The 24,841-nt window shown below is 38.6% G+C and overlaps 1 protein-coding gene across 1 annotated transcript; it reads left to right on the top strand.

Moving 5' to 3' along the window:
* The first annotated feature begins 4,009 nt into the window (after nt 1-4,009).
* On the top strand, nt 4,010-22,777 carry ABCB10 (ATP-binding cassette, sub-family B (MDR/TAP), member 10). Its single transcript, XM_010288640.1, has 13 exons — nt 4,010-4,106; nt 6,884-7,084; nt 7,425-7,627; nt 9,069-9,203; nt 10,804-10,950; nt 11,751-11,886; nt 14,336-14,431; nt 17,853-18,062; nt 18,329-18,408; nt 19,705-19,885; nt 20,129-20,172; nt 21,683-21,717; nt 22,317-22,777. The coding sequence occupies exons 1-13, from the start codon at nt 4,010-4,012 to the stop codon at nt 22,606-22,608; spliced, it is 1,857 nt and encodes a 618-aa protein (XP_010286942.1). The 3' UTR covers nt 22,609-22,777.
* The last annotated feature ends 2,064 nt before the right edge of the window (nt 22,778-24,841 follow it).

Raw genomic sequence — 24,841 nt, 5'->3', positions numbered from 1 at the left:
TTGTTGAAGTTATTAAATCCTGCTGTGTGTGCGAGGCCACAAAAATGCCTTTTCAAAATTATCCCTTTTATTTCCTCCTGCATCCTTGTTTCTCTCTGTGAGAAACTGTCTGTTGCGCTTTATCCAAACCACACTCAAAGGAAACAATAGTTCTATTGAATTGTAAAGTAAGCACAAGGAACTCCAAATTTTTTAATCCAATAGCAAAGTGTGCCCTTTTCCTGTATAACACTTACTGTGCTCTGAGTCAAAGTAAGAAGGTTTGTTTTGTGCACAGGTCTTTGCTAGACGTGTACAAGAAGTGTTATTTCATAGGTTTTATTTTAGAATTTTGGGCATCATTTGTAATAGCTGTTTTCCTATAAGTTAGCATTTGCCATGAAGTCAGAAGAGCACTGCCTTATTCATAATCTGATTTTTCTGTAGTTTGAATTTACACCAGGTGATGCACTTGCTCATTCTTGAATGAGCAGTACTGGATTGCTGTAGATTTATCTTTTGTAGTTTCTAATAAGGAAAAAATTCCTATAAAAAAATTCTTAAAGAAAGGCAATTAAAAAAAATGCTACCCCTAAGACTACCTGAATTTTTAGGTATATTTTTCATGTAGTTCAGGAACTATTTTAATAATTCCTTGGATTGGGGATGATTGAGGTAGTAAGCAACTTTATTTTTTTTTTTTTTTTTTTTTGGCACAAGATGCAGATAGAAATGTAGAACACATCAGCTGTGAGTATTGCTACTAGAAAGTCATGCTTTCAGTTAGTTATACTTGTACAAGCTGATATTTCGTATGTTAAGTACTTGAGTAGGAGTATCTTTGAAAACTTCAGTTATTTTAGGAAATTAAATGGGGCAGATAATGTGTTTAGTTTGTAGTAACATTTAATTGGTTTAATTTTGAAACTTTTGCTCTTGCAAGTTTTGTAGCATGAGTTTGAACATCAGCAGGTAATCCATGCACTGTTAAAGGTATGCTTTTCCTCCCTCCATTTAAAAATTAAATTTAAAGTCAGACAAGTGGCATCTCTCTGAAAAATGTGTTTTCATACACACATTCAAACCTTGACAGTGAGTTGAATTAATTCTGTAGTGTACATAATGGGAAGAAAGCTGGTGGGAGCAGAGGAGCTTACAGGCACTAGAATACCCTTCTATTTGGAATGTGGTTTGAATGCCCGTCTTGTAAATCTTGCTGTTTCTGTGCTGTCACCCAGTAGCTGGGTCATTCCTGGCCAAAACTTGGGTTCACCTCACAAGTCCATGTACATGGCCACTGTTCTTTCTTACTGTAAAGTGGTTCTGCTCATCTCAAAGCAACTCAACAACCACACTCAACTTGAATTTTCTGAAGGCAATTCTTGTTTTTAAAATCAAATTCCTATATGTGTGGTATATACAGGGGTAACTTGCTGATTGCTTTCTCGTGTGCAGTGTGTCTTTTGTAGAATTCAAACCGACTACATGGTTTTTTTCTTGTTGTTTCCCCCCCATAGTTTTTCTTCTGATTTTGTCAGTGTTTTGGTATGAAGCTTACAAAAGGTCCAAATAGCCTTGTAGCTTTATCATAAAAAGTTTGCATTTCTGTGGCTACTTGGTGACAGTTCCTTATTTCAAATTGTTGGTGAACTGCTAATGAAGCTTTTTTGGTTAAGACATTGCAGAAACGGTAGCTGCTGACCACTGTGATCAGTTAGGTGCTTACAACTTAGTTTCTCTGAGGAATGTTTTTGCTTCACTATTTGTGTAAATTTTGAAGATAGAAGGAATAACAACTAGATTGGTCTGATATAAAGACTGTCTTCTACACAGGATAAATATGAACAAGTTAAATGCTTTAATTTTAAATGCATGATAAAAAAATGTTGTACTCTCTCTTGGTTGGGAGTGTCTTAAAAAGACTATCTTGTGGTACTGTTTGTATTGATAATACCAAATTGCAAAACGGAGATACCTTCCTCTTTCTTAAGAGGAAGTGAAGATTCTTGCTTACAGTCAGAGTCAAGCCTCCATCTTTGCTTTCTAGTGGAGCTTTTGCACATAGGCCTTCCATCAAGCTGTGTGCCTTGCTACCTCTTCCTCTCCTCTCCTGTGGAAAGTGGCAGTCTTCCTCGCTCTTCCCTTTCTTGGGCTTCCTCAAATCACTGTGTTCTGCTCTGCCTAGAAAGACACTTCTCCCATTAAATATCTTCTCTGAAAGGTCTTCTGACAAACCCCCTTGCCTACTCTGCAAAGGCTCCTTGATATTTTGTTTGCTCCATAGAAAAGGACTTCTGGCAGGTGTGTCCTATTTGATCATAGGAGCCTCACTGAGGAGCTACTGAGGGTGATTTCTGTCAATCCTGAACACTTCATGACTCAAAGAGCACGCTTTCTTCGATGTGATTAGACTTCTTCTGTAAGTTGCATTGTGTAAATGTTCTGAGCATGAGGGATGCCACAAGCCGATACTCTGGGGCTCGCTCCTTTGCTGGTATCTCACTGTGCCTTCCAAACCCTGGACACCCATCCTGTTCTTGAGATACTATCTCAAAGGTATTGCCTGTCTCTCTTGTTTAATTCTGTCCCACAGCGATTTTCTGCAACTATTAATTTCTGAAAACTGTTGTATAATCCTGGTCAGTCAGATGACCCACAGTATGCCAGCCTTTTTACGAGTTGTCTTGAAGATATGTTCCGTAAGTTGTGCAATTGTATTGTTGTTGCACCAAAGAAAACAGTCTTTGCCATTTGGAAACCTGAACTGCTCTTTCATGCTTAAAAAAATAACAAAAGACAAGAAAAAACATCACAGATTCAATAACCACATCAAACTGCCTATAGAATACTCCTATAAACATTTTCTAAAAACCATGATGATCACTGGAGATAGTAACTTGCAAGATTCAGTATATTGACAGTACCTGCAAATTAACACAACTCCACTCAAAACACCAGCAGCTTTCCAAAACGCACCACAATGTGGTATGCAGTGGTGCTGTCAGACATGCACTGTATTCTTTTCCGAGCACAGTATTACAATTGTTCTTAGTAATGTAAGGAGGACGATTCTAAAAGGTTCATCTTGCATATTAATAGGTGCAGTCCAGATATCATGTATGAGCTTAACACGGAAAGAAAACCACCCCAGACATACCTAACCTAGAACTATACAGAACATCCTTAAGTGCTTAGAGTAACTCTGGAAGAAGATTTTATCTTGAAATAAATATTTGCAGAACTGACTCTTCACAGAGTTGATAGCAGTCCTTCACCTGGTTCAAAACATATTCCTTGTGGGCCAGGACTCACCAAATGGATATGGACTTTACCTAACCAACAAATACAAAATTTATCAGTGCATCTTTCTACCATAAAAGAACAACTGAAGAGCCCAATCTCCATGCATGCACATCGTAGAATACAATAGACTTTATTTGTCACTCCAAATGCCCTTGTGGAAATTCAGTGTTAAGCTAAAATAGGTCACTGTGTATCAGAATAAAACTGCACAGACAACGAGTAGAGGACAGACATTCTTGGTTACTGGTAGAAGGGTACTTCTCACAAATCCAAAGCTTACTTTCTGACCTGCCAGACCTGATCTTCAAATGAGACCAGTAAAATACTTGAAAGATTCAGGGAGGTAACATTAATAACCTAACTGAATAGTAAAAATTAGGTACTGTGTCCAGTTGCTGTGTTACCAGGCATTGCCAAATGTCATCATTACCTCACTTTTCTGTCATTCATCCCTGATTTTCTTGAATGATCTTAATTCATCTGAGGTCAAATCTTCATGTATTTGTGTTTAAAATACCCCTTCCCCCAACAGGCTTGCAAGCATTTTTTTGGCTGTGTACTTTTCCACATACTGTACTGGGGCAGAAGGATGCTCTGGTAAGGACCAGCAAAACTAGAAACTTTTGCTCTCTTGGTGTTGTTCTTGCCTGTAGAAAACTGGCTTATGACTCTTTGGAGTCACTTAGTCCTTGTTCTGAAGAGGGCTTTCTGATAGGTCTGCCTAGTTATGGCTTGTAAATGTCCTGTTTTATCAGTTGGTGACCAATTCCTGGCCCCTGAATACATTTACTGTGATAATGCAGTTGCAGATCTTCTGTCAAGAAGTAAGCCCAGATTAGCTTTAACAGAGAGCACGTTGATCTCCATAGTGGTAAAGGCATCATTTTGTCTGTGCATTGATCTGGACTTCTGTCTGCACAGCTATCTGGATTTCTGTGCAAGTAGACAAGCAAAATGTTTGCCTAACATTTCCAAGAGGACTGTTCAGCCAGTGCTGGAGCCAGCTTGCCTTCTCTTCGCTTTTGCTGCCACTTTGATGTAGCCCTGGTTTTATAAAAGTTCAATTGATCCACCTCACATTATATTTATTTTAATCTCATAGCCAACAAAACGGATTTACTCTAAAAAATAAAGCTTCCAAAATACACACTTGTTTGACATTAATTTCCCAGGTAACAGAGTAAGCTATGTGAAACTAATACTATAAAGTTTACTTTGACCTTTTTCCTGCCAGTGACAACCTTCAACGTCACTGAAGTGTCTTTATATCTGGTTGCTGAACACCCTGTACTCCTCCCCCTAGCCAATTATCGCAATGACAGCTCTTTGGATGGGGAGATAGAGTGAGTGCTGATTCCTGTTTCTTCAATTAGTCAACAGTTTAAAACAAACAAAGAGCAACAGCCTAGAATTTGTGCTATTTTCTAGTTCTTCTGGTATAATCAAAGTGAGAGTTTCAATTAAGGAACCTTATTTTGCATGTGATTTGTGATTAAATCAATATAGACAAGCATATTGCTTAAGGGGAAAATTAAAAGTGACATCTGGATTATATAAGCTTTTGTCTTCAGGACTGTATTGTTCCAATATATTACTGAAACTTTGTCTAATATTTAAGTGGCTTAGTAGTCTTCCATTTGCTTTATGTATTAGTATTACCTTTTAGTCAGTTAAGGCTGTTGGAAGTAATTACAGTGAAACCTGTGCTAGTTTGAAGGAAGAAGAGATGAAGGTAAACCCAAGCTAGGAAGGCCATACAGCTAGATGGAGATATATGACATTTTTAGCCATACAGTCCTCTTCTTTCAGTAAATATTTATATATGCAGTTGTCCAGTTCCATCCGTAACTGAGAAATTGTCTGGACTAGTGGAGACTGAGCTGCCATGCAGCACTGTGCTTGTAAGCAATGCATTTGACCATCTCGAGCTGCCTTATAGACCAGCTTTTCCTGACAGGAGATGACCTAGCCTTCACTGGATTTTTCCCACTGCTTCACAGCTTGAGTACACCAATGCAGCCAGCCTGTTAATAAGGTCACTTATTCTAAGGAAGTATTAGCTAGTGAATAATATGCTTATGGGATGTGTCTATGGCATGGATCACGTAACTTTGCAGCAGGAATTCTTCCCCTTCCTGCTCTGGCTTCTTATAGTTTCTGTAGTTTCAAGTTCAAGATCTGAGTTCTTTACCTTTAACATGCTTGCTGGCCTGAGTGTAATGCAACAGAAGGATGGCAAAAAAATCTTGAATGGAACCGCAGGCAGCAGGTTGGACACATTGGCAAGGATAAAGTTTGTTTGGGCAGTGTGTGGAGCTTTCCCAGGACTGCTCTGGGGCATTGAAGTGAAGGTGCAGAGAAGTGTTTGCTTCAGGTGGTGGCAGGTATGCATTTTTTGTACCTTGAATTCTTCATCATAAATGCACAGCTGTATTTACACTTCAAGTACAAACTGAAGCAAAGCTTCACGCGTGTGTGTGGAGGTGGTAAGAGGCATCAAACCCTCTGTGACAGATGTTAGAAATATTTCTTACAGCAGTGTTGCTGCTGGGAGGCTCTTTGCCGTCTTCCTCATAGAAGTGATACAAGCAGCTCATTAGAATGGAGTTAAAACTCAGGCAAATTCAGGATTTTCAGTACAGTGTCTTTTTGCTTTTAAAGTCATTATCTGCTAGTTTGCAGCAATCCTATGAATGGTTGCTTTAAGTGTGGGGTTGGCTGTTGGAAAATCATGCTGTATAAATGGTATTGTTTGTTGTGGTTCAGTGGTTTTCATATCAAGTTTGTTCAGTTTTCAATTATAAGGGTTTTTTTCTGGTTCTCAGCCTTCCAAGCTGTGTTCTTGGCTCAAGAAGTTTCTTTGCAGGTTAAAGTTCGAAAGGCTAAGTCTTGGTCCAGTGCAATTTTTCATACTCTGTGATACAGCTTCAAATGGTTACACAGGTTGTTTCATGGGTGATCTTGCAACTGGAATTCAGGAGCTCTGCTCATCAGCAAATAGACTTCTATTCAAACCTATGCTGATTTTCTTTCAGACCAGCAATACTAAAGAGTAAAACGAAACAAATGTATATACATTTTGCCCCTCAAGAGTAGATCAAATATTTGTTTGCTTGGGTTTTTTTCCAAATAAAAGTGCATGTTTTAGACAGTTCTCACAACAGATCTTTACTTCAGTCCATTGCTAGCTCAGAAATCAGCTTTATTACGGTAGCAAGCATGAATAATAAAAAGCAAACTAAACAGGAGTGAAGGATTGTGTGAGAGATATGGAAGACTTGCTAACTGAATGCTCTCTAAGGATGTAATCTGTGAAGTGTTAACTTTGTCAGGTGGTGGTGGGGAAGGTTAGATGAGAGAAGCAGTTCCAGGACTCTCTATACAGAGGCTTTTAGGATCTTAAAATGTGCCTTGGCTAAGTTAATTTATGCAGTGACTTAAAATGTCCTGTTCAGAACCGGGCCTAAGAGAATGCTGATTATTTAATGCTGACACTTGCAAGCTTAATAGAAATATAAAGTGAAAAATTATTTCATATGTACTATTAATGAACTTGCAAATTCCACATAATTTTCTTTTCCTTTTCCTTGTTGATTTTCAGCTGCTGTTGGCTTTCTGACAGTTTCCAGTGTCATTACCATGTCAGCCCCTTTCTTTCTGGGTAAAGTTATTGATGTTATTTATACAAATCCCAGTGAAGACTTCACTGACAGCCTGACCAGCCTGTGTGCCTTGCTGAGTGGAATCTTTTTATGTGGTGCTGCTGCTAATGCTACTCGTGTCTACCTCATGCAGACTGCAGGTAAAAACAGAAGCAAAAAGTGCTATTGAGAGTCATGTTCTTTCACAGAGTCAGGATATCTAATGATCTGAAATAAATTCTTGGCACTGGTTGAGAGATCCTCTTGGAATCAGTAGCTTTTTTTACCAGATCAAAGGTGAACTAATAGTGCAAAGGCAAGTATGCTGGAATAATTGTTCATTTTTATTTACTGTTACATGACATCTTAAAGCTCACTATCTTCTGGTATATTAAAACTCTGTTAATGTGACTTATTCAGTGCTGTGTAATCCTGTGATTTTTATACCGTTGGTGTCTGTAGTCTTGTGTGCCATGCTTGACTGGCCTCTGTTTCTGACAGGACAAAGAATTGTGAAACGTTTGAGAACAACCATGTTCTCCTCTATTCTGAAGCAAGAAACCGCTTTCTTTGACAAGACCAGAACAGGAGAGCTGATAAACCGCTTATCTTCAGATACAGCCCTCTTGGGCCGTTCAGTGACTGAAAACCTTTCAGATGGCCTCAGGGCAGGAGCACAGGCGTCTGTGGGTGTTGGGATGATGGTATGGTGGTCTCTTCCCTGCTTGTCACTTCTTGTAGTTTCACGTTTGTTTCAGTTCTCTTAGGTAATGTGCGAATGCGATTCAGTCCAGAAACTGTTGTGTGTTGATTCTATGATTCTTGGGATACAAGTGTATTTCAGTGGTTATCCATGTACTGCATTGCAATAGATGGTGCGCCTGTAGCCACTTGATGTTTACTCAAAAGCCAAAATATGGAGAATGAGAGTTTGAAATGAATTGCTGTCACTGCCTGAATTTATCAAGCAAAGTATAGTAGGCAAATGGTTTAACTCTGTTCTTACTGAAAATACTAAAATCAGTGATGATGTTCCCATGGTTGTAGGTAAAATAAGGTGTGAAGGGCCTGATGTAAAAATCATTGAAGTTGGTTGATTCTGATTAAGGCCTAGGTGAGCAAAGACAGCACTTTCATTTAAGTGTGGTAATTTCTGCTGTCTACCTGGAGTTAAAAACAGCAAAAAGTCTCCTCATAAAAATAAGCTTCCAAGATTGATGTTATTAGAAACTGTGAAGCTTTAAAGCTTTAATACTTTGTCACTGATAAAAATTATGGCTTTCTGTATTTATCTAAGCAAAGAGAGTCTAAGGTTTTATCTTACCATAGATTAATCGGAATAAATTTATGTAAGGCATTCGCTCAAAAATGCTGCCATGATGCAGTGTTAAAAGGTGAACTATGAAAGCTTGCCCAGAAAGAAGAGATTATTACAAAATAATTATAAAGCCTGTCAATTAAGTTGATTTTAAATTTTTCTAGAGATTTTTCTGTTTTCAATAGAGAAAGCAAGATGAAATTAAAACACACTGGATCTACTTTCAATAAATCTTATGAAAGAACCTATTTAGGAACTTTGATGATTGTTACAAGTGATAAGGTTTTGCAACAGTAAATTAAATCCATTATTCCAGGTTATAAGTATTTGTGGGTGCTAGGGAGCACTGGTGACTCCATCTGTTCCTTAGTTACCCAGAAGTAGTGTACAGTATTTCTCTACTCAAGCTTTCTCTATTACACCATCTATTTAAAAGTTGTGAAAGCACTTCAGAAACTGTATAATAGCTTATGTCTTTCAGCATCCCCAAGAGATTTCCTGGTAGGCCTGTTTACTGGCAGGCCTGTTTACTGGCAGGTTAAGATACTTGGCTAAGACCACACAGCGAACCAGTGAGAAAGCTAGAAATGAAATCCAGACCCCTGTGTATATACTCCTTTGTCCTAACTGTGGGATACATTCCCCAAATGTTGTGGAGGAATGAATATTTTGCCTGGAAGAAATAAAACATGATAAATGAAAGCATGGCAGCACTGAAGTACAATCTTAGTTTTAGAAAACTCTAGCGAGGGAAGTTGTACTTCACTACTCCAGCGGCATGTTTTTAATCTGAACGCTAATCCCTGACACATACCTTTTTCTCCTAGTTTTTTGTGTCTCCTAGCCTTGCTGCATTTGTTCTGAGCGTTGTGCCACCCTTGGCTGTCCTGGCTGTGATTTATGGAAGATACTTGCGAAAACTTACTAAAATGACCCAAGATTCTCTTGCAGAAGCAACACAGGTAATCTTTTAACAGACGCTTTCTAGTTAACTTCAAAGTTGCTCTAGTGTATTTAGGTTAATATCTATGAAGTACAGATCTGAAGATAATCGTACTGTTCATTGCCCTAAGCCATGCCGAGCCTGTGGTTTTGCACCTGAACAGTATGAAGGGTAAACCTCAGTAACACTCATAGATCTCAAAACCAACCATGATTTATAAAGAGCTGCCCGTAACAATATAATGTGGAGGTACCAGGCCTTGAGAATTTGGGAATGTAGGAAAGGATAAAGAGGTTAGGCTTTATCCATGTGAGAGCATAAAGAAATCAGACTATGAAGGCCTCTTTAATTTGGTACCTAGGTTTGAAAAACACTTTTCTTGGTCTATGGTTAGGAGTCTGAACATCAGAAACATCCTAGAGAGATCCATCTTTTAAGAAAACTTTGCTAGCAAGTCCTTCTCTGGAATGAAACCTTGACTTTGACCTTATTGTCCACTCTTTAATGTTTATGAGGCTTGACATTTTTTAAACTTTTCTGGGCATGTCAGCACATACCCAGATATTCAGGAGGAGAGTAGAAGCTGCTGTTGTTTTACAGAGGTTGTAGTAGAGGTGCCTTCATTGTTTTTGCTAACTGCTCTGAAATATTGCAAAGCTCTAGCAGAGAAATATTAGTGATAGTGACCATTTTCTCACAGACTGAGGGTGGGAAAACATCATTAAAATGCATAGAAATATAATTAGGAAAGACCTAGTTAAAATAGCCACAGTTGTCAGCTGTTCTAAACTTGCGATGTCTTGTGTAGGACTTCTGCAAATTGACAGTGCAAAAGGAAGATTAGCCCTCTTCTGTTATCTTCCTCATCCTGTGTTGAAGGGAGGCTCATGCCTTTGTAAACCAGGTGTGGGACTTCACATGAACACGCAATTTTAGTGTTTCATTCAAATTTTCAGGTTGAATGGGGAATGGAAGAAGGAGAATTACATTTTTATATCATATTTTTACTCACAAAAGGAGGCCTTGTTTTTTGTGAGATCATCACAGTGTCTATTAACAACTTAGTCTAATTGGTTACGATTGAGGTAATTTTAGAACTAACACTTTGCTGTTTTAGAAGTTAAAATACTGAGTTGAAATAGGACATTAGTAGTTGAGCTAAATTAATTTCCAGTGTTGCTTTGATCAAATGAGTGGAATTGTTTCAGGAAATAACTGTAGGCTTTCTTGCATGATTTACTGTAGAATAGAATGTTCTTTATTTTTCCCCTTCCCACGTTGTTATTGCAAGTTATTGTGAATAGTGTTTTTCTTACATGTGCTGTTCACATCAAATTAAGGTGTCTTTTTAACCCTACTTTTATATTCTTCTTTTTCTGCTAACACTTAAGGCAATCTTGAAGTTCTTTTCAAACTGCCTGGGCATGCAGTTTACTGTTAACTTAATAGTATTTAAAAAAAAAAAAAGGCGGGGGGGTGTGAGAAATTTTCCAGTGGCATCCAAAGGAATGTATTTGGAGATTAGTGTAGTGATATTGGTTTAACTTTCAAATGTTCTGTAATACGAACATTACAAATTGTGTGTCTGTATATTTGTTTTGTTCTTTCTTTTAATGTAGTTAGCTGAAGAGCGTATTGGAAACATAAGAACAGTTCGAGCTTTTGGGCAAGAAGTGGCTGAAATGGAGAAGTATACAAATAAAGTTGATTATGTGCTACAGCTGGCTAAAAAAGAGGCACTAGCTCGGGCAGGCTTCTTTGGAGCAGTGAGTGTATTTTGATGAAAGTAAACCAACCATGTTATGCCAATTGTCAATTATTTTAAAATTCATGAGGATACTTATAATTCTGCAAATAAATAATTTGAGTGTAAATTGAACCTACATGAAACTGTGGGAAGACTGGGTTTAAATCAGTCTGAATTGCTGTGAAACAGTACTTCAAGATACAATGGTATGATAAAGCCAGTTTAAGTCTGTTTCTGCCCCACACCCCATAGCTTGGTACTATTTATCTGAGCCCACACCTCCTATTCAGGGAACTAAACCAGTGGAAACCTTCCCCCACCCTTAGCATTTTACAGGTTTGGCTTCCTGAGGAGATGAGCGTCAATGCAAAGGAAGCTGGGGGAGTGCACAGATGGGGGAGGGAGAGTAGGACTGCATTTTTCCATAACAGTTTGCAGTGAATTTGCTTAACAGTGTTCTAAAACTGAATCGTAACTGCAGACTATCAACATTTCTCTTTCGATTATGGTTGAGAGTAATGTTTGGTGTTCCTTTCCATCTTAGGGAATGAGGTAAGAAAAAAATAAAACACAAAAAAAGAGTTGCTTGCTTTTTGAACACTTGTTGGATAGCAAAGTGCAATGCCACTGGATTTTTCCCGGCTGTTCGCTTGGTTTGCTTTAGAATTGGTTTTGTTCACGTTTAACTCAGTCCTCCTAAAATCTAGATACCCATAGTATGGGAGTTCTTTTACTAGAAGGAAAATTCTGAAACAACATTTTAGAGGATGAAGTTTAAGATGTACATGACAAAAGCTGCTTTTTCCTCTTTTTCCTTAGACTGGCCTTTCCGGAAATTTAATTGTCCTCTCAGTCTTATACAAAGGAGGATTACTAATGGGCAGTGCCTACATGACAGTTGGTGAACTCTCATCTTTTCTAATGTATGCTTTCTGGGTTGGAATAAGCATTGGAGGTATGGAATGAGAAATTAGATTTTCTTCACTTCAAAGCATTACAGTCAGTACGGGGGCGGGAGGGAAGAAGCTCTTAAAAGATGTGGCTTTCTTAAAAAGTCTCTTCCAAATGATCTTCCCAAGAAATCATACATATTTTTTTTTCTGAAGATTTAATGAAAATAGTGCTTTATAACTTAATATAAGCCTTCCATTTTCCCAAAGGAATACAGAGGTTATTTTTTCAATGTGTGTCTGTGACAGATACATACTACTTTAATTTTCTTTGTGTCTAAATCAAGATACTTGGTATATTGTGTAAAGAAATAATACTGGTATTACATTTTTTTTCCAAAGTATGTGGGTCTGTGTTAAACGTACTCTATTAAGAAAGGCATGTGGAATTTAGCTGTAATTCAGTATAGAGTGTCTTGAGCTGGAACAAGTAAACAGTGCCAGCAGAACACTACACTAGTGCTAACCTTTTGTTTTTCCTTACTGACTGACAACTCCTTGAAGCTCAGACACTGTAATCTACTGGCCCAGAAACAAACAGTTCATCTTTTTGACAGAGCAGTCTCCACTACTGCATACAGGCAAAAATGAAGATAAGGTACTTTGAAGTTTGACAACTGGTTGGAAGGGTTCTTCTTTAAAATGAGTCTGTTACTTCTGATAGACTGGCAGGGCAACGCAGCTCGTCTATACTCTTCTTTTCTAAGACTAAGCCTGATATCATGGGAAGCACAAAGATGTGCCTGAGGGCAAAATTCACTAAACCTGCTTCCTTGGGTATCAAAATTCCAGTGGTGACCATTCCAACTCCCAGAACACTTTCTTCTCTGCTTAAATCATTCAAGTTTGTCCAACAGACAGATACTGGCACTTCGAAAACATGGGACAAATTAATTTTAAATAAATGAAAAATAGGGTTAGAAACACTGATAAAATGTCATTGAATTAACTTTTGCGATAAAAATGTCTTTTAAAATTCTACTTACGGTTATTGAAGAATATAGTTCTGCACAGAGCTCATTCTCATGAGGACTCTGAAGTAAAGGTGTATTGCTGCAAGAGGCCTACCTTTCTTGATGCCTACAAAGCATATAAATCTTCAAAGTGCTTAGTCTGCTCGGTATATGTCATCATCAATACATATAGGAGTTCATGCAATGAACTGTGAACACTGCATAATTTAGGACTTAGATTTTTTTTGTTCGAACAGTTTGCTGTGTTTTCTACCAAATACTGAAGACAGGTTATGAAAATGAAAAACATTTTCTAATTAGTATTTGCTGTCCTTATATAACTTTTTTTATGAGTGGTTGTGAATTTGCAAAACTCAGTGTCTCAATTTCAAGGCGCTCTCTGAGGCTCGTGCCTTCTCCCCTCTGCTCTGCTGTAGGATGTTGATGCTTTGGCTCTTTTTTCCAAGCAGACAGCTTCTCGCCATGGCTAGTGCCTTGTGTTGCAAGCTTTCAGATAGTCCTCAGCAGCAGCATGATGAAATGCCCTGCCTACACTTACAGACTCGTGACCTTGTGCTGGGCTTGTTGCTCTGCAAGAATAAACCAGTAAATCTACTTTAATATACCTTGGGTTTTCTGCCCTCCTGAAATCACTCTTAACACTGTAGGCATTTTAAGGTAGAAGTGGTTTATTCTGTATGTTTATTCTGCTGGAATTCAGAGATTTTGAAATTGGTTACTCCATTCTGAAAGACACACAAAAATGAAGAATTAAGACATTTTCTGTTTGTGTCTCACTCCATTTTTGATTCTAGGTTGGTTTCTGTGTTTATTTCAGCTGGAAAGCCCTTCAGCCATGCCAGCTCCAAGATGATTCACACAGCTGCTAAGAGCTGGGATCCAGTACTATATGCAAGCCTTGTCCTTAGCTTTTGCTTTCTCCAGTAATGTTTGAAGTGTGCTAACTTGGGAGACATATTTCTTTACATTGGCCATTCTCCACATAGCTTCTCAAGCATCAGTTCAGCATTAGGTTTTGTGCCTTCCCTCCCCTGTGGCTGCCTCAGCCAAGTTCTCCTCCAGTAGTATAACCTTATCTGACAAAGGGCATTCAGAGTGCTCTGTTCTGCTGATATTGAAAATATAGTTGGTTGTATGCAAGGCTATTTCTCTGAAGTTGGATGCTGTTCTTCCTGACAGATGAATGAAAAAAAGAGTTGCTTTGCTTTTGAGTATACGCAAGCTTATGTGTGTTAACTTTTTTGTTTTTTTTTTTCTTCAGAATGGTTTGTTTTACAGATATAAATAAGAAGGGTTATTGGTAGCTCTGAAGTGAGACTAGATAGGATTCAAATCAACATGTCTGATAGTGTGTTGGAGTAAAAGAGCCCCGACATGTCTGATACTTCAGTGCTGGTGATGAAAAGTATAGTGCAAATTTAATATCTTCTATGTCTTCCATTCCATACGGATGCATAACACTGGTCTGCTTTTTGTTTAGGTCTAAGTTCATTTTATTCCGAACTAATGAAAGGACTAGGTGCTGGTGGACGTCTATGGGAACTTATTGAAAGGAAGCCCCAACTTCCATTTAATGGTGGGTCCTTGGTTTGTTATTTTTCATAGGGTGATTTTTCTTTTATTGGTCACCAATACTTTAGAAAGATGTGTGTAATACTTAAAGGTAGTACCAACTTATATTAAAAAATAAAAACAAACCTAGATACAGTGGTAATTCTTCTGACTTTTCTGAACTATGAAACAGATGATGAAGATTTAGTGGGGGTTTTTTCCTTTAATTAATCCATAATATTGAATATTTAAATACAGTAAATAAAAATATATTGCCAGCAACATCTTATTTACAGCTTTGTTGTTTGGAAGCTAGACAACACCCTCCAGTATTGAGTATATTTTGCATAAAAAGCATTTGCCTGTCTCCATCAAAGTAGCTCAATGAGCTGCCTGTAGAAGACACTTTCTGTGTGAATTGCTGTTTTATTTAATCAGCCGCATCCCACTAAGCAAAAGTCATATGTGAGTTTTCACCAGCTGTGTAAGTTGCAAAGCAATGCAATATAGCAGAGTCCATGTGAGCTCTCAACACTGTAGTTTCCCTCTGTTTTGTATAGTACTCTAATATAGAAACTTTTTAAGGACTGCTGTAAGAGGAAGAGTCAGAAAAGAACATCCAACAGACCTAACGGAATTTTTGAGCGAGCTCTGGCTTTAGGGAATAGAGAATAAAGTTTTATCGTTTGAGTTGGTTGATACAGAGGGGTTCTTTTGAAATGCTGTGCTTCAGATTTCTGTGCTGCTTTTGTCTCCCTGCACTGGAATTCCTTGAGTTCTTAATCTGATGGACACCAAGTCACAGTCTGGCCTCTGTCTCATTTCTCTTCACAGCTGCAAGCCTGTCTGTAGGATGCTTTTCAATGTGCAGGGACTTTACATAGCCAGTGAAAAGTAACTGTATGGTCTCCAATGGGTGGAGGCAGACTTTTGTCCAAAAGGTAACCACCAACTGGCTAATGAAGAGATAGCTACACACTCTTGTCTTTAGCAATGGAGCTGGCTTAAACTTCCTGCCATGACTGACTATCCACACTGCAGTTTGCTGTGCCTTTCATAGACCTAGTGCAACTGTTGATTTCATCATCATTTAGATGTGATTTTTTTTTTTTTTTTTTTTTTTTTTTTTAAATCTGGATTGTTTCAGTAGTCTTCATCTTTACAGTGGCCCCAGTGGAGAGCAAGCAGTGGTATTGGGGCAGAAGTTGTCTTTCCTACTGAAGGTATTGAATTGTTCAGTCACACTGATAGCAACATCCAGAAAACAACCTTTATTTTATAGACAGAACATAAATCAGACAAAGATTCAGACATCCATGTAGCATAGACTAACAGAAAGCTTCTTTTAGGTTTCCTTTCAGTATAAACTAAATACATAGGAACGGGTGGTAAAACACTGGCACAGGTTGCCCAAAGAGGTGGTAGATGCCCCATCCCTGGAAACATTCCAGGTCAGGTCAGACGGGGCTCTGAGCAACCTGATCTGGTTGAAGCTGTCTCTGCTCACTGCAGGGGGGTTGGACTAGATGACCTTAAAAGGTCCTTTCCAACCCAAAGATTTTATGATTCTATGATATAAAACTTTGTCTCAAGAAACTATTTCAGTTGATTTCTGGCTCACCAGACAATAAAACAAACAGACTGTTTCTCTATTGTCCAAACTCACCTGAAACATCTACTTCCTTGGCTACTTAGGTTTTATTTTCATGGAACTCCAGCTGTTGTTGGTGACAACAAATGTCTTGGGAACAAATTAGAATTATTTTTTTCCCCTATATCTAGCATCCAAACAAGAAACAAGCACCATCCTGTCTACAGCTTTTACATATTTTTACAGTAATATATAGAGGAAGGACTTGTGGTACCAGACTTCCTGTATTGCAGTAGATTACAGTGTTTCAGGCCATGAAATAGACCGTGCAGTAACTGGAACTGAGAATAGAGATAAGCGATTACTTTTTACTTTCATAATAGTAAGGCTTATGCTGCTAGCACAGGATTTAGTAAATGTATTTCTTTTCCCAAAGGAAGGTTTACAGACCATTGTGCTCTTGCCTAACAACCAAGTTACAATGTGCATATCCATGGATTACAGTCAAGAAAGGAGTCTGAAATTGCATGCTCTTGCCTTTACCATTTCTATGCTACTAATACTAAACTGAAAACCCGGAGAAGAGGAGGGAATCTGGGAAAAAAAGTAAAGCAAAACAAATTATGTGCTTTAGGAACAGCAGGACTAGTGAAATCTTGATTACTACTGGTGCGTGTCTGCATTTCCTATCCACGAGTACTGCTTAACCGAACATGGGCATGTGTTACCACGTGCTGTGGCTAGTTGGGGGTTACTAGTGTGCTGCGTCTGAAAAGAATTAAGGTTTTTGAGTTGCGTGTCTTTAGCATGAACAAGCACTACTTGGGGTGTTGCTCTGGTGCTGGCAGTTTTCACAAAACCGGTAGGAACTTTGTCAGCAAGACACTGTCCTTTGGGAATGCAGCACCACTGTCCAATTAAGTTTGCTTTGTATGGATATGTGTCACTGGAATTTAACAGGGCTTAAAGAAATTGTGTTTCCTTGTCTTACCTATTTATAAGCTTTTTCTAGTACTGATAATCTTAGGATAAATGTTTAAATCAAATGCTGTGCTCCAGAAAGAAGCTGGTTTTATTTGACTTTGGCAATTGTTCATTCATGATGTTTTGTTATGGTGTTTTGCAAACTGAAATTATAGTTTCAGTGAACTGTTGCCTAAGAGTTATGCCTCTGATTGGTCTTCGAATACACTGTTGTCCTGAATTTATTAAATATACTTTCCACTTAAAAAAAAAAAATCTAAAAAATGGCCATTCATGCAACAAACCTAGCAGCAGGTTTATTCCAGTGACAGCCTTTGCTTAAAAGATACACAGTTAACAAGTAGTGGGAGGAAAGGGAGTAAAAGGAGCTGCTCTTGTCTAAAGGGGAGGGTGTTTCAGGTGACTTTTGTGGCTCAGTTAAAGGACAGTAAATGATTTGCAATGTCTATCTTTTTGCGTCTGTTCTATGGCAACAGGACTTTGGCCTTCAACATTGCCATTTTCTTTCATTGCTTCTAATTAACAAATCTTAAATTGTTTATAATATGTTTAAAAATTCAGATAATTATACCAGAAGTGAACGTTGTTAGGTGTTAGCAAGATGCAAATTCTCCCTCTTGCTGTAGGTACCTACAGGTTCACTGCTGGTGAGCAACCTGAAATTGCATTCTGGAACGAGTGGTGTACCACACTGATTCAGTCATGGCTGAAACATAGCCCCTGTGATCCTGAATTGTGGCTTGCAGCTATCCCTAGATTTAACATGGAGAAAGATATTTCTGTTGGGTGTCTGTAAATCAAGTTCAACGAGAGCTGAGCTGATCTTTTTTGTTTCCGTTCACGTTCCTGTATTTTATTCTTTGTCATACAGAGGGAATCACGTTGGGCAAAGACACATTCAGAGGTGCTTTGGAATTCAAGGACGTTGAGTTTGCATATCCAACACGTCCAGAAACATCCATTTTCAAAGATTTTAGCCTTTCCATTCCAGCTGGCTCTGTTATGGCTCTGGTTGGCCCAAGTGGTACAGGGAAATCCACTATTGTATCCCTTCTGCTGAGGCTGTATGATCCTATCTCAGGTATGTTTTGTGTGTTGCTCTCATTTGTGACAGCTGATGCCTTGCATCTCAGATACACCTTATAAACAGTCAGGGTTCCTCTGCTTGAGGTCCTGATGTGATTATTGCACTGATGCACCATGTTTCCCTTGTGGTGGTGCCTGCACAGCCTTGCATTTCTGATCTTCCAGTATGTGATTCCTCAGGGGTCGTTGTTCTCAACTGTTCTTTCTGCCTTTTTTCAGTACTTGTCAAACACACTTGACTTTACTGTTTCTTAATTTAAGGCACTATCACTGTGGATGGCTTTGATATCCGTCAGCTAAATCCACTGTGGTTCAGGACGAAGATTGGAACAGTGAGTCAGGTACGGAAGAAAAAAAAAATTCTAATTGAATTAAATAATTTTGTGTAATCAACAAGCTGTGCTTTGCTTTCATCTTTTAACTATAACTGCTGTTGTGCATGCTTTATTCTAAAAATAATTATTCAGAGCTAGTCCTGTTACTCTGTAGTCTGTTTTTATGTAATCATAGAGATTCAAAGTGTTAGCTTGAAAGAAAATTGTGCATGTGGAGACTGGAAAGTACATTGTTGCAAATTGTATAGGTATGACCATCTTGATGTTTGCTATGATTTGTTGAAGAAAGTAACACAAAGCTTAACATTTAATCCCATTTTGTATTAATGGAAGTTACACAATCGTATTTTACACAACCATTTGAAAACTGACATTCTGTGCTCTGTGTTGTTTCCAGGCAAACACAATTCCATTAGGAAAGCATGAAAATACAGTACTGTTGGTGCTTACTCTTGTAGTGTTCTATCCATAGCAACCCCTAGACTCTGAAAGTAGAGAGAGATGTTCAATGGTCTCTTAAAAATAAACTATTTGACCAATAAAGCTATGTACGTTCCTTTCCTCATCTCCTCAGATGCTTCACAGTGCGATTAACTCTTAGGTTGATGTTCTGATTAAAAGCATAAGTATAGCTGGGTGTACGTTGCACTTCAAAATATCTGCTTTATGTAATAACGCCACCAAAAATTGTGCAAAAATTATTTTCCTGTGGGCACATTTTTCGTCTTGAATGTCTGTATTCCACTTGAGTTACCAGTAGGTGATTCATACTGGTATTCATATGATAGCATGTCTCTTCTATATTTTATAAACCGAGCAGACTTACCTTGTTTCAGACATTTTCCCATAGTACATCACTTGTCCTATCTGCCATTCCTCCTGTCTGTTTTAAGCTTTAATATAAATTAAATGCACAAAATACCACAAAATCTGTGTAGACATTGTTAAAAGAAGAATCATCATTGTTGCAAGTGATGATATATAGTCAAGTACAAAGGGGAGGTTTTCTGATGTTTGGATGAATAGCTCTTTCTGAACTCTTTCTCAAATACGTCATGTTTTGTCAGGTAAATGAGCAACTTATTTTTCAGTTGGTTTTGACTGCCCATTTTGGTGTTAGGAGAGAGTTTTTTAATTTGTTTGGTTTTAATTCAATGAACTCTAGCTTACGTATTCTTTTGTATGGATATAAAAGAAACTAATGCTGGGTCTTGTAAGTGGAATTTATGTTGTTTGAGGCATAGGCAATACATGCATGTAGTTACAGAGCTACCATATTAGTTATGTTTTTGAATTTATCAGGAACCAATTCTATTCTCCTGTTCTATTGCTGAAAACATTGCCTATGGTGCAGAGGATCCTTCTACTGTGACTGCAGAGGAGATTCAGAAAGTTGCTGAAATAGCTAATGCTGCTAGCTTTATCAGTGATTTTCCAAAAGGGTTTGACACTGTAGTTGGAGAAAAAGGCATTCTGCTTTCAGGTAAATCTTTATATTTCTTATTTTAAAAATCTTGGTACTACAGAGTGAAGTAAAAATTCTATTATTTTTCTTAGCAGCTTTTTTCTCCGAGTCATAGCTTGCTATAAGTATTAAAAAAAACCCTCCTTCATCTCCATTCCACCCCCTAAAGTACGTGTGCCTAATGCTGCTTAGCCCAGACATTCAGTTAAAATTACTTCACATTTGTTTTCCTATTTCAATTTACTGAGCTTTTCCCCCCAGGTGGACAGAAGCAACGAATTGCAATTGCTCGAGCTCTGCTCAAGGTAAGCCAGCACCCAAATAGCTATTTACTTACTTTGTAGGGAGGTAGAAAGGGGTTAAAAAGGAGGATGCATTTCAATAGCAAGTGGAAAATAAAAGAAATATATATCTTTTACATTATTGAGGAAGTTTGGAAGGGCTGAGTAGTTTAACTAAAGACCACTTACTTATGTAAGTGCTTCTTCCTACCTTTCAGTCATGTTTTTCGATAGTTTTTACAGAGACTGGTGGTCAATCATTGTATAATAGGCTCACTTTCAAAACACCAGGTCAAGGATGAAGGAAGACTTTAAGAATGTGGTGCTAGTAAACTCATATATGACACTTCTGTCTCTGTGTTCAGATCTCTGTCACTCATGGGTTGATTTTTCTGGGTTACAGCTTACCAGCACTATAGATGCCCTGTCTTAGCTTTGAGGGGAACTGGTCTGGATTTGGGACACGATACTATTTCAGGCACAATGTTGTGTCTGTCTTTTTTTTTTCTTTTGGTTTTGGTTTTTTTTTTTGTTGTTGTTCAAGGGTTGGTGTGGGTCTAGCTTTAGGGCAGGATCTATGCTGTGCAAATTTGAGGAGGCTTCTGAGAATCAGAGGATGAGGAGTTTGGTTCAGGGAGAGCCATGGGACCTCAGAGGGAGGCAGTTTGGGGCTAATGCTCAGCTGGAAGTTTTGAGCCTTGCTGAACCCAGCTTACATTCACGCTCCACAGTATTCTATTTTTCATGATACCAGTTCTCTTTTACCACAAATGCTGAAAAGCTGATTGCATTTCATGTCAAGTACAGTTCATGGGAGTAGAGACTTTATTTTTTGGGGAAAAAAAAAAAAAGTTTTAAAAAATGAGTAGTTGATATATAGGTGATTGGGGGTGCAGTGGAGTCCCTTCTCTTCCAGATAAAGTTTGAAGCTTCTACTGTCAAATTCATCAAGCAAATTTGGATTATGTACTGTAAATCAGAAGAGGCTTCTTACAGATTTGCGTGCTGGTGATTTTTTTAATTGATTTTTTTATTTAGTTGGGAAGAGTTCTTAAATGCTAGTTCTTTAAGTACTATGTATTTCATCTGTGGGTGAAATACTGCTTGTTGGTAGGTTTTTGTTATTTTTTGTTCCTAGACAGTTACATATAGCAGACTGACTGCAAGCAGAAGGTAGCTCAGCCTGTGTGAAAGATCCTCTTAAGAGCAGTAAATAGGAAATTGAACTTTTGACCACAGTGCTGCCAAGTATGCATTAAAATCTCCCATCTTTAGTTTGTATCTTTCAAATAGTGATCTGGTGATAGTGTTCCTTTACCTTAGTTTGCAAAATTTGAAAGATACAAGAGTGTTGTTTCTGTTTTGTCGTCTTAGTATGATACTCTTGAGTGTTCTCTTGAATGATACTCAGTTCTTTTGATAAAATAAGTACACTTATTTGGAGTTTTCAGCTGTATGAATCCTGTTCTCTGCTGATACAAATATTCAGATCTTGTCTAATTGTTATTGTAACCAATTTTACTTTCTTCTTCAGAATCCTAAAATTCTTCTGTTAGATGAAGCAACAAGGTAAGAGAGAAAATAGATCGAAACTTAGAAGTTATCTATCTGTAAAACTTGGATATGTGAGGTGTTCTTTCTTTATTTCTCTGCATGCCCTTGCACAAATTATCTAGCCTCTTATTTTTCTTTACCCACAAAATGAATGCAAATTCTAGAATGTATGAATTGGTTGGGAGACCTGTGATAAAAGCTGTTTATGCAAAGTGGAAAGGATAGCTGGTACACTCTGTTCTAATTTTTCATGGAATTAAATTTGTAATACGTAACTTGATTTTGAAACATCAGCTTAAAGCTTTTTTGTATCTTTAGTTTAAATGAGGATCTTAGTGTTAAAGAGGGATGATTATACTGCAGTATAACTTAATTTTTTTCACTGAAGTAATTGAGTGTTATTTCTCCATGCATACTTTTGCATATGAGGATACGTAATGCCTATAACTTGGATGTGTGCGCTAAGCATGTTCACGAAACTTTCCTGCAGTTCCATTGGTTCGTTTTCAAGGGTTTGCAGGTTTAGCAAAATAAGCTTAATGCATACAAAACTAACCTGTCTAAAATAACAAATATCCTCCTCTCTCCCCTCCCTGCTTCCCATTTCTTACTAGCGCTTTGGATGCTGAAAATGAGTATCTAGTGCAAGAAGCTCTGGACCGGCTGATGGAAGGGAGGACAGTCCTAATTATTGCTCATCGTTTGTCTACTATTCAGAATGCTGATTTTGTTGCAGTCCTTGGCCAGGGTAAAATTCTTGAATGTGGAAAACATGAGGAACTACTTGCAAATCCAAATGGACTTTTCAGGAAACTAATGAAGAAACAAGCTTTCCTTCAGAATAGTGATAGCTTTGCATTAGATTTACAATCCAGAGAAAAGGATGTATTAAAAGAAAATGTATGAGAGGATGTATGAATAATGGAAGCTTACGAACTACAAAGAGTATAACTTATGTTTGAGTTATGTAAAGTAAACGTTATATTTTTCCAAAATGTACAAAATATTCTTTTGAAACTTAAATGTGTTTAAACTTTTTATTGAAAGCTTTTTAATAATTATTGCAACTTTTTAAAATGTCTGTTACTGTGGTGGGTTGACCCTGGCTGGACACCAGGTGCGCACCAAAGCTGCTCTTGTCACTCTCCTCCTCAGCTGGACAGGGGAAGAGGAAAATATAATGAGAAGCTTGTGCATCACGATAAGGACAGGGAGAGACCAGTTACCATCATGAGTAAAACAGATTCGACTTGGGGAAAATAAATTTAATTTAGTACCAATCAAATCAGAGTAGGGTAATGAGAAATAAAAACAAAATTAAAAACAACTTTCCCCCACCCCTCCCATCCTCCTCAGCCCAACTTCACTTCCCATTTCTCTACCTTCTCCCTGCAAGTGGCACAGGGGGACAGGGAATGGGGGTTGCAGTCAGTTCATCACATGTCTCTGCCACTCCTTCCTCCTCAGGGGGAAGGTTCCTCACACTTCCCCTGCTCCAGCGTGGGGTCCCTCCCACTGGGGAGAGTTCTCCATGAATTTCTCCAATGTGAATCCTTCCCACGAGCTGCAGCTCACAAACTGCTCCAGCCTGGGTCCCTTCCCTGGGGTGCCATCCTCGAGGAACAGACTGCTCCAGTGTGGGTCCCCCATGGGGTCACAAGTCCTGCCAGCCAACCTGCTCCAGCCTGGGCTCCTCTCTCCACAGGACCACAGGTCCTGCCAGGAGCTTGCTCCAGCGTGGGCTTCCCGTGGGGTCACAGCCTCCTTCAGGGATCCACCTGCTCCAGTGTGGGGCCCTCCCTGGGCTGCAGTTGGAGATCTGCTCCAGCATGGAGCTCCGTGGCTGCAGGGGCACAGCCGGCCTCACCATGGGCTTCCCCAGGGGCTGCCGGGGAACCTCTGCTCTGGCGCCTGGAGCACCTCCTGCTGCACTGACCTGGGTGCCTGCAGGGCTGTTCCTCTCACATATTCTCACTCCTCTCTCTGGCTGCAGAGACTTCCTCCCCCCCTCCTTTAAATATGTTATCCCAGAAGCACTACCGCCATCACTTAATGGCTTCCAGAGGCACTACAACCATCACTGATGGGCTTGGCCTTGGCCAGCGGTTTGGCCATCTTGGAGCCAGCTGGCATTGGCTCTATCAGATACAAGGGAAGCTTCTAACAGCTTCTCACAGAAGCCACCCCTGCAGCCCCCCCGCTACCAAAACCTTGCCACGCAAACCCAATACAATCACATTGCGATAATTTCAGTGTATAGATTTTTCTGCTTTGTGTTACATCAATTGAGACCATTCAAAATCTCATTTGCTGTAATGCACTGTGTGATGATGTGCTGCATTCTCAAGTAAGTTCAGTATTTTAAGGGTAATTAAATTACAATCATCTTATTTTCATGTCATTTTCTCTTCCCTTTTTAAGGAACTTTTGCTTCCTGTGCTTGTCAGTAATCTTAAAATGCTGGAATTCAAAAATGTGTGGCACTAACGTACTCTGAAAGTTCTATCTGATTTCCACTGCACTGTCCTTTCAGTTACCATTTGTTCTGAAATATGGAAGTTGATTATGATCACCATCTACAGTTACTGTAGAGAATTACATATAAGAACACATTTTAGAGAGTATGGAAGCATGAGCTGGAGGAAAGTTCTTTAAAAAACAAATTAAAAAACCCAACCGAAAAAGCAGCCAAACAAAAAACCTAAGAGACTTTACATAAGGACAAAGGAAGTGTATTAGTATATTGTCAGCACAGGAAAATTTAAAATTGGCATGCATTTTCTTCCATTCTCTATTTTCCCAGGTCTTCAGTTTCACTTCTCTTCTAAGATGATGCCCAAAAGAACATACTCTTATGTATGTAAGTTTTTGTCCTTTTTCAAGGCATATCTAAGTTTCTCATTGTTACTTAAAATGTCATTCCTAGAAATCCCAGGTTTTGCCTAACTACCTTATTAGGGATACCTAGTAAAATAAGAGCATTACCTTAATTTGAATAACTGAGGAGAGTACGCTTGGCAGTTAAGAGTAGGCTTCATGTTTCTAATTTAAGAATCTCTTCCAATAGACTCTAAACTTTCTGAAGATGCAAAACCCCAGAAGATAATTTAAAAACAGCTAGAAATTTTCTGGGTCACAT

The sequence above is a fragment of the Phaethon lepturus genome, unplaced genomic scaffold (genome assembly GCF_000687285.1).
Source record: "Phaethon lepturus isolate BGI_N335 unplaced genomic scaffold, ASM68728v1 scaffold17336, whole genome shotgun sequence".
NCBI classification, from domain to species: domain Eukaryota; kingdom Metazoa; phylum Chordata; class Aves; order Phaethontiformes; family Phaethontidae; genus Phaethon; species Phaethon lepturus.
This window is presented reverse-complemented; position numbering and strand designations above follow the sequence as displayed.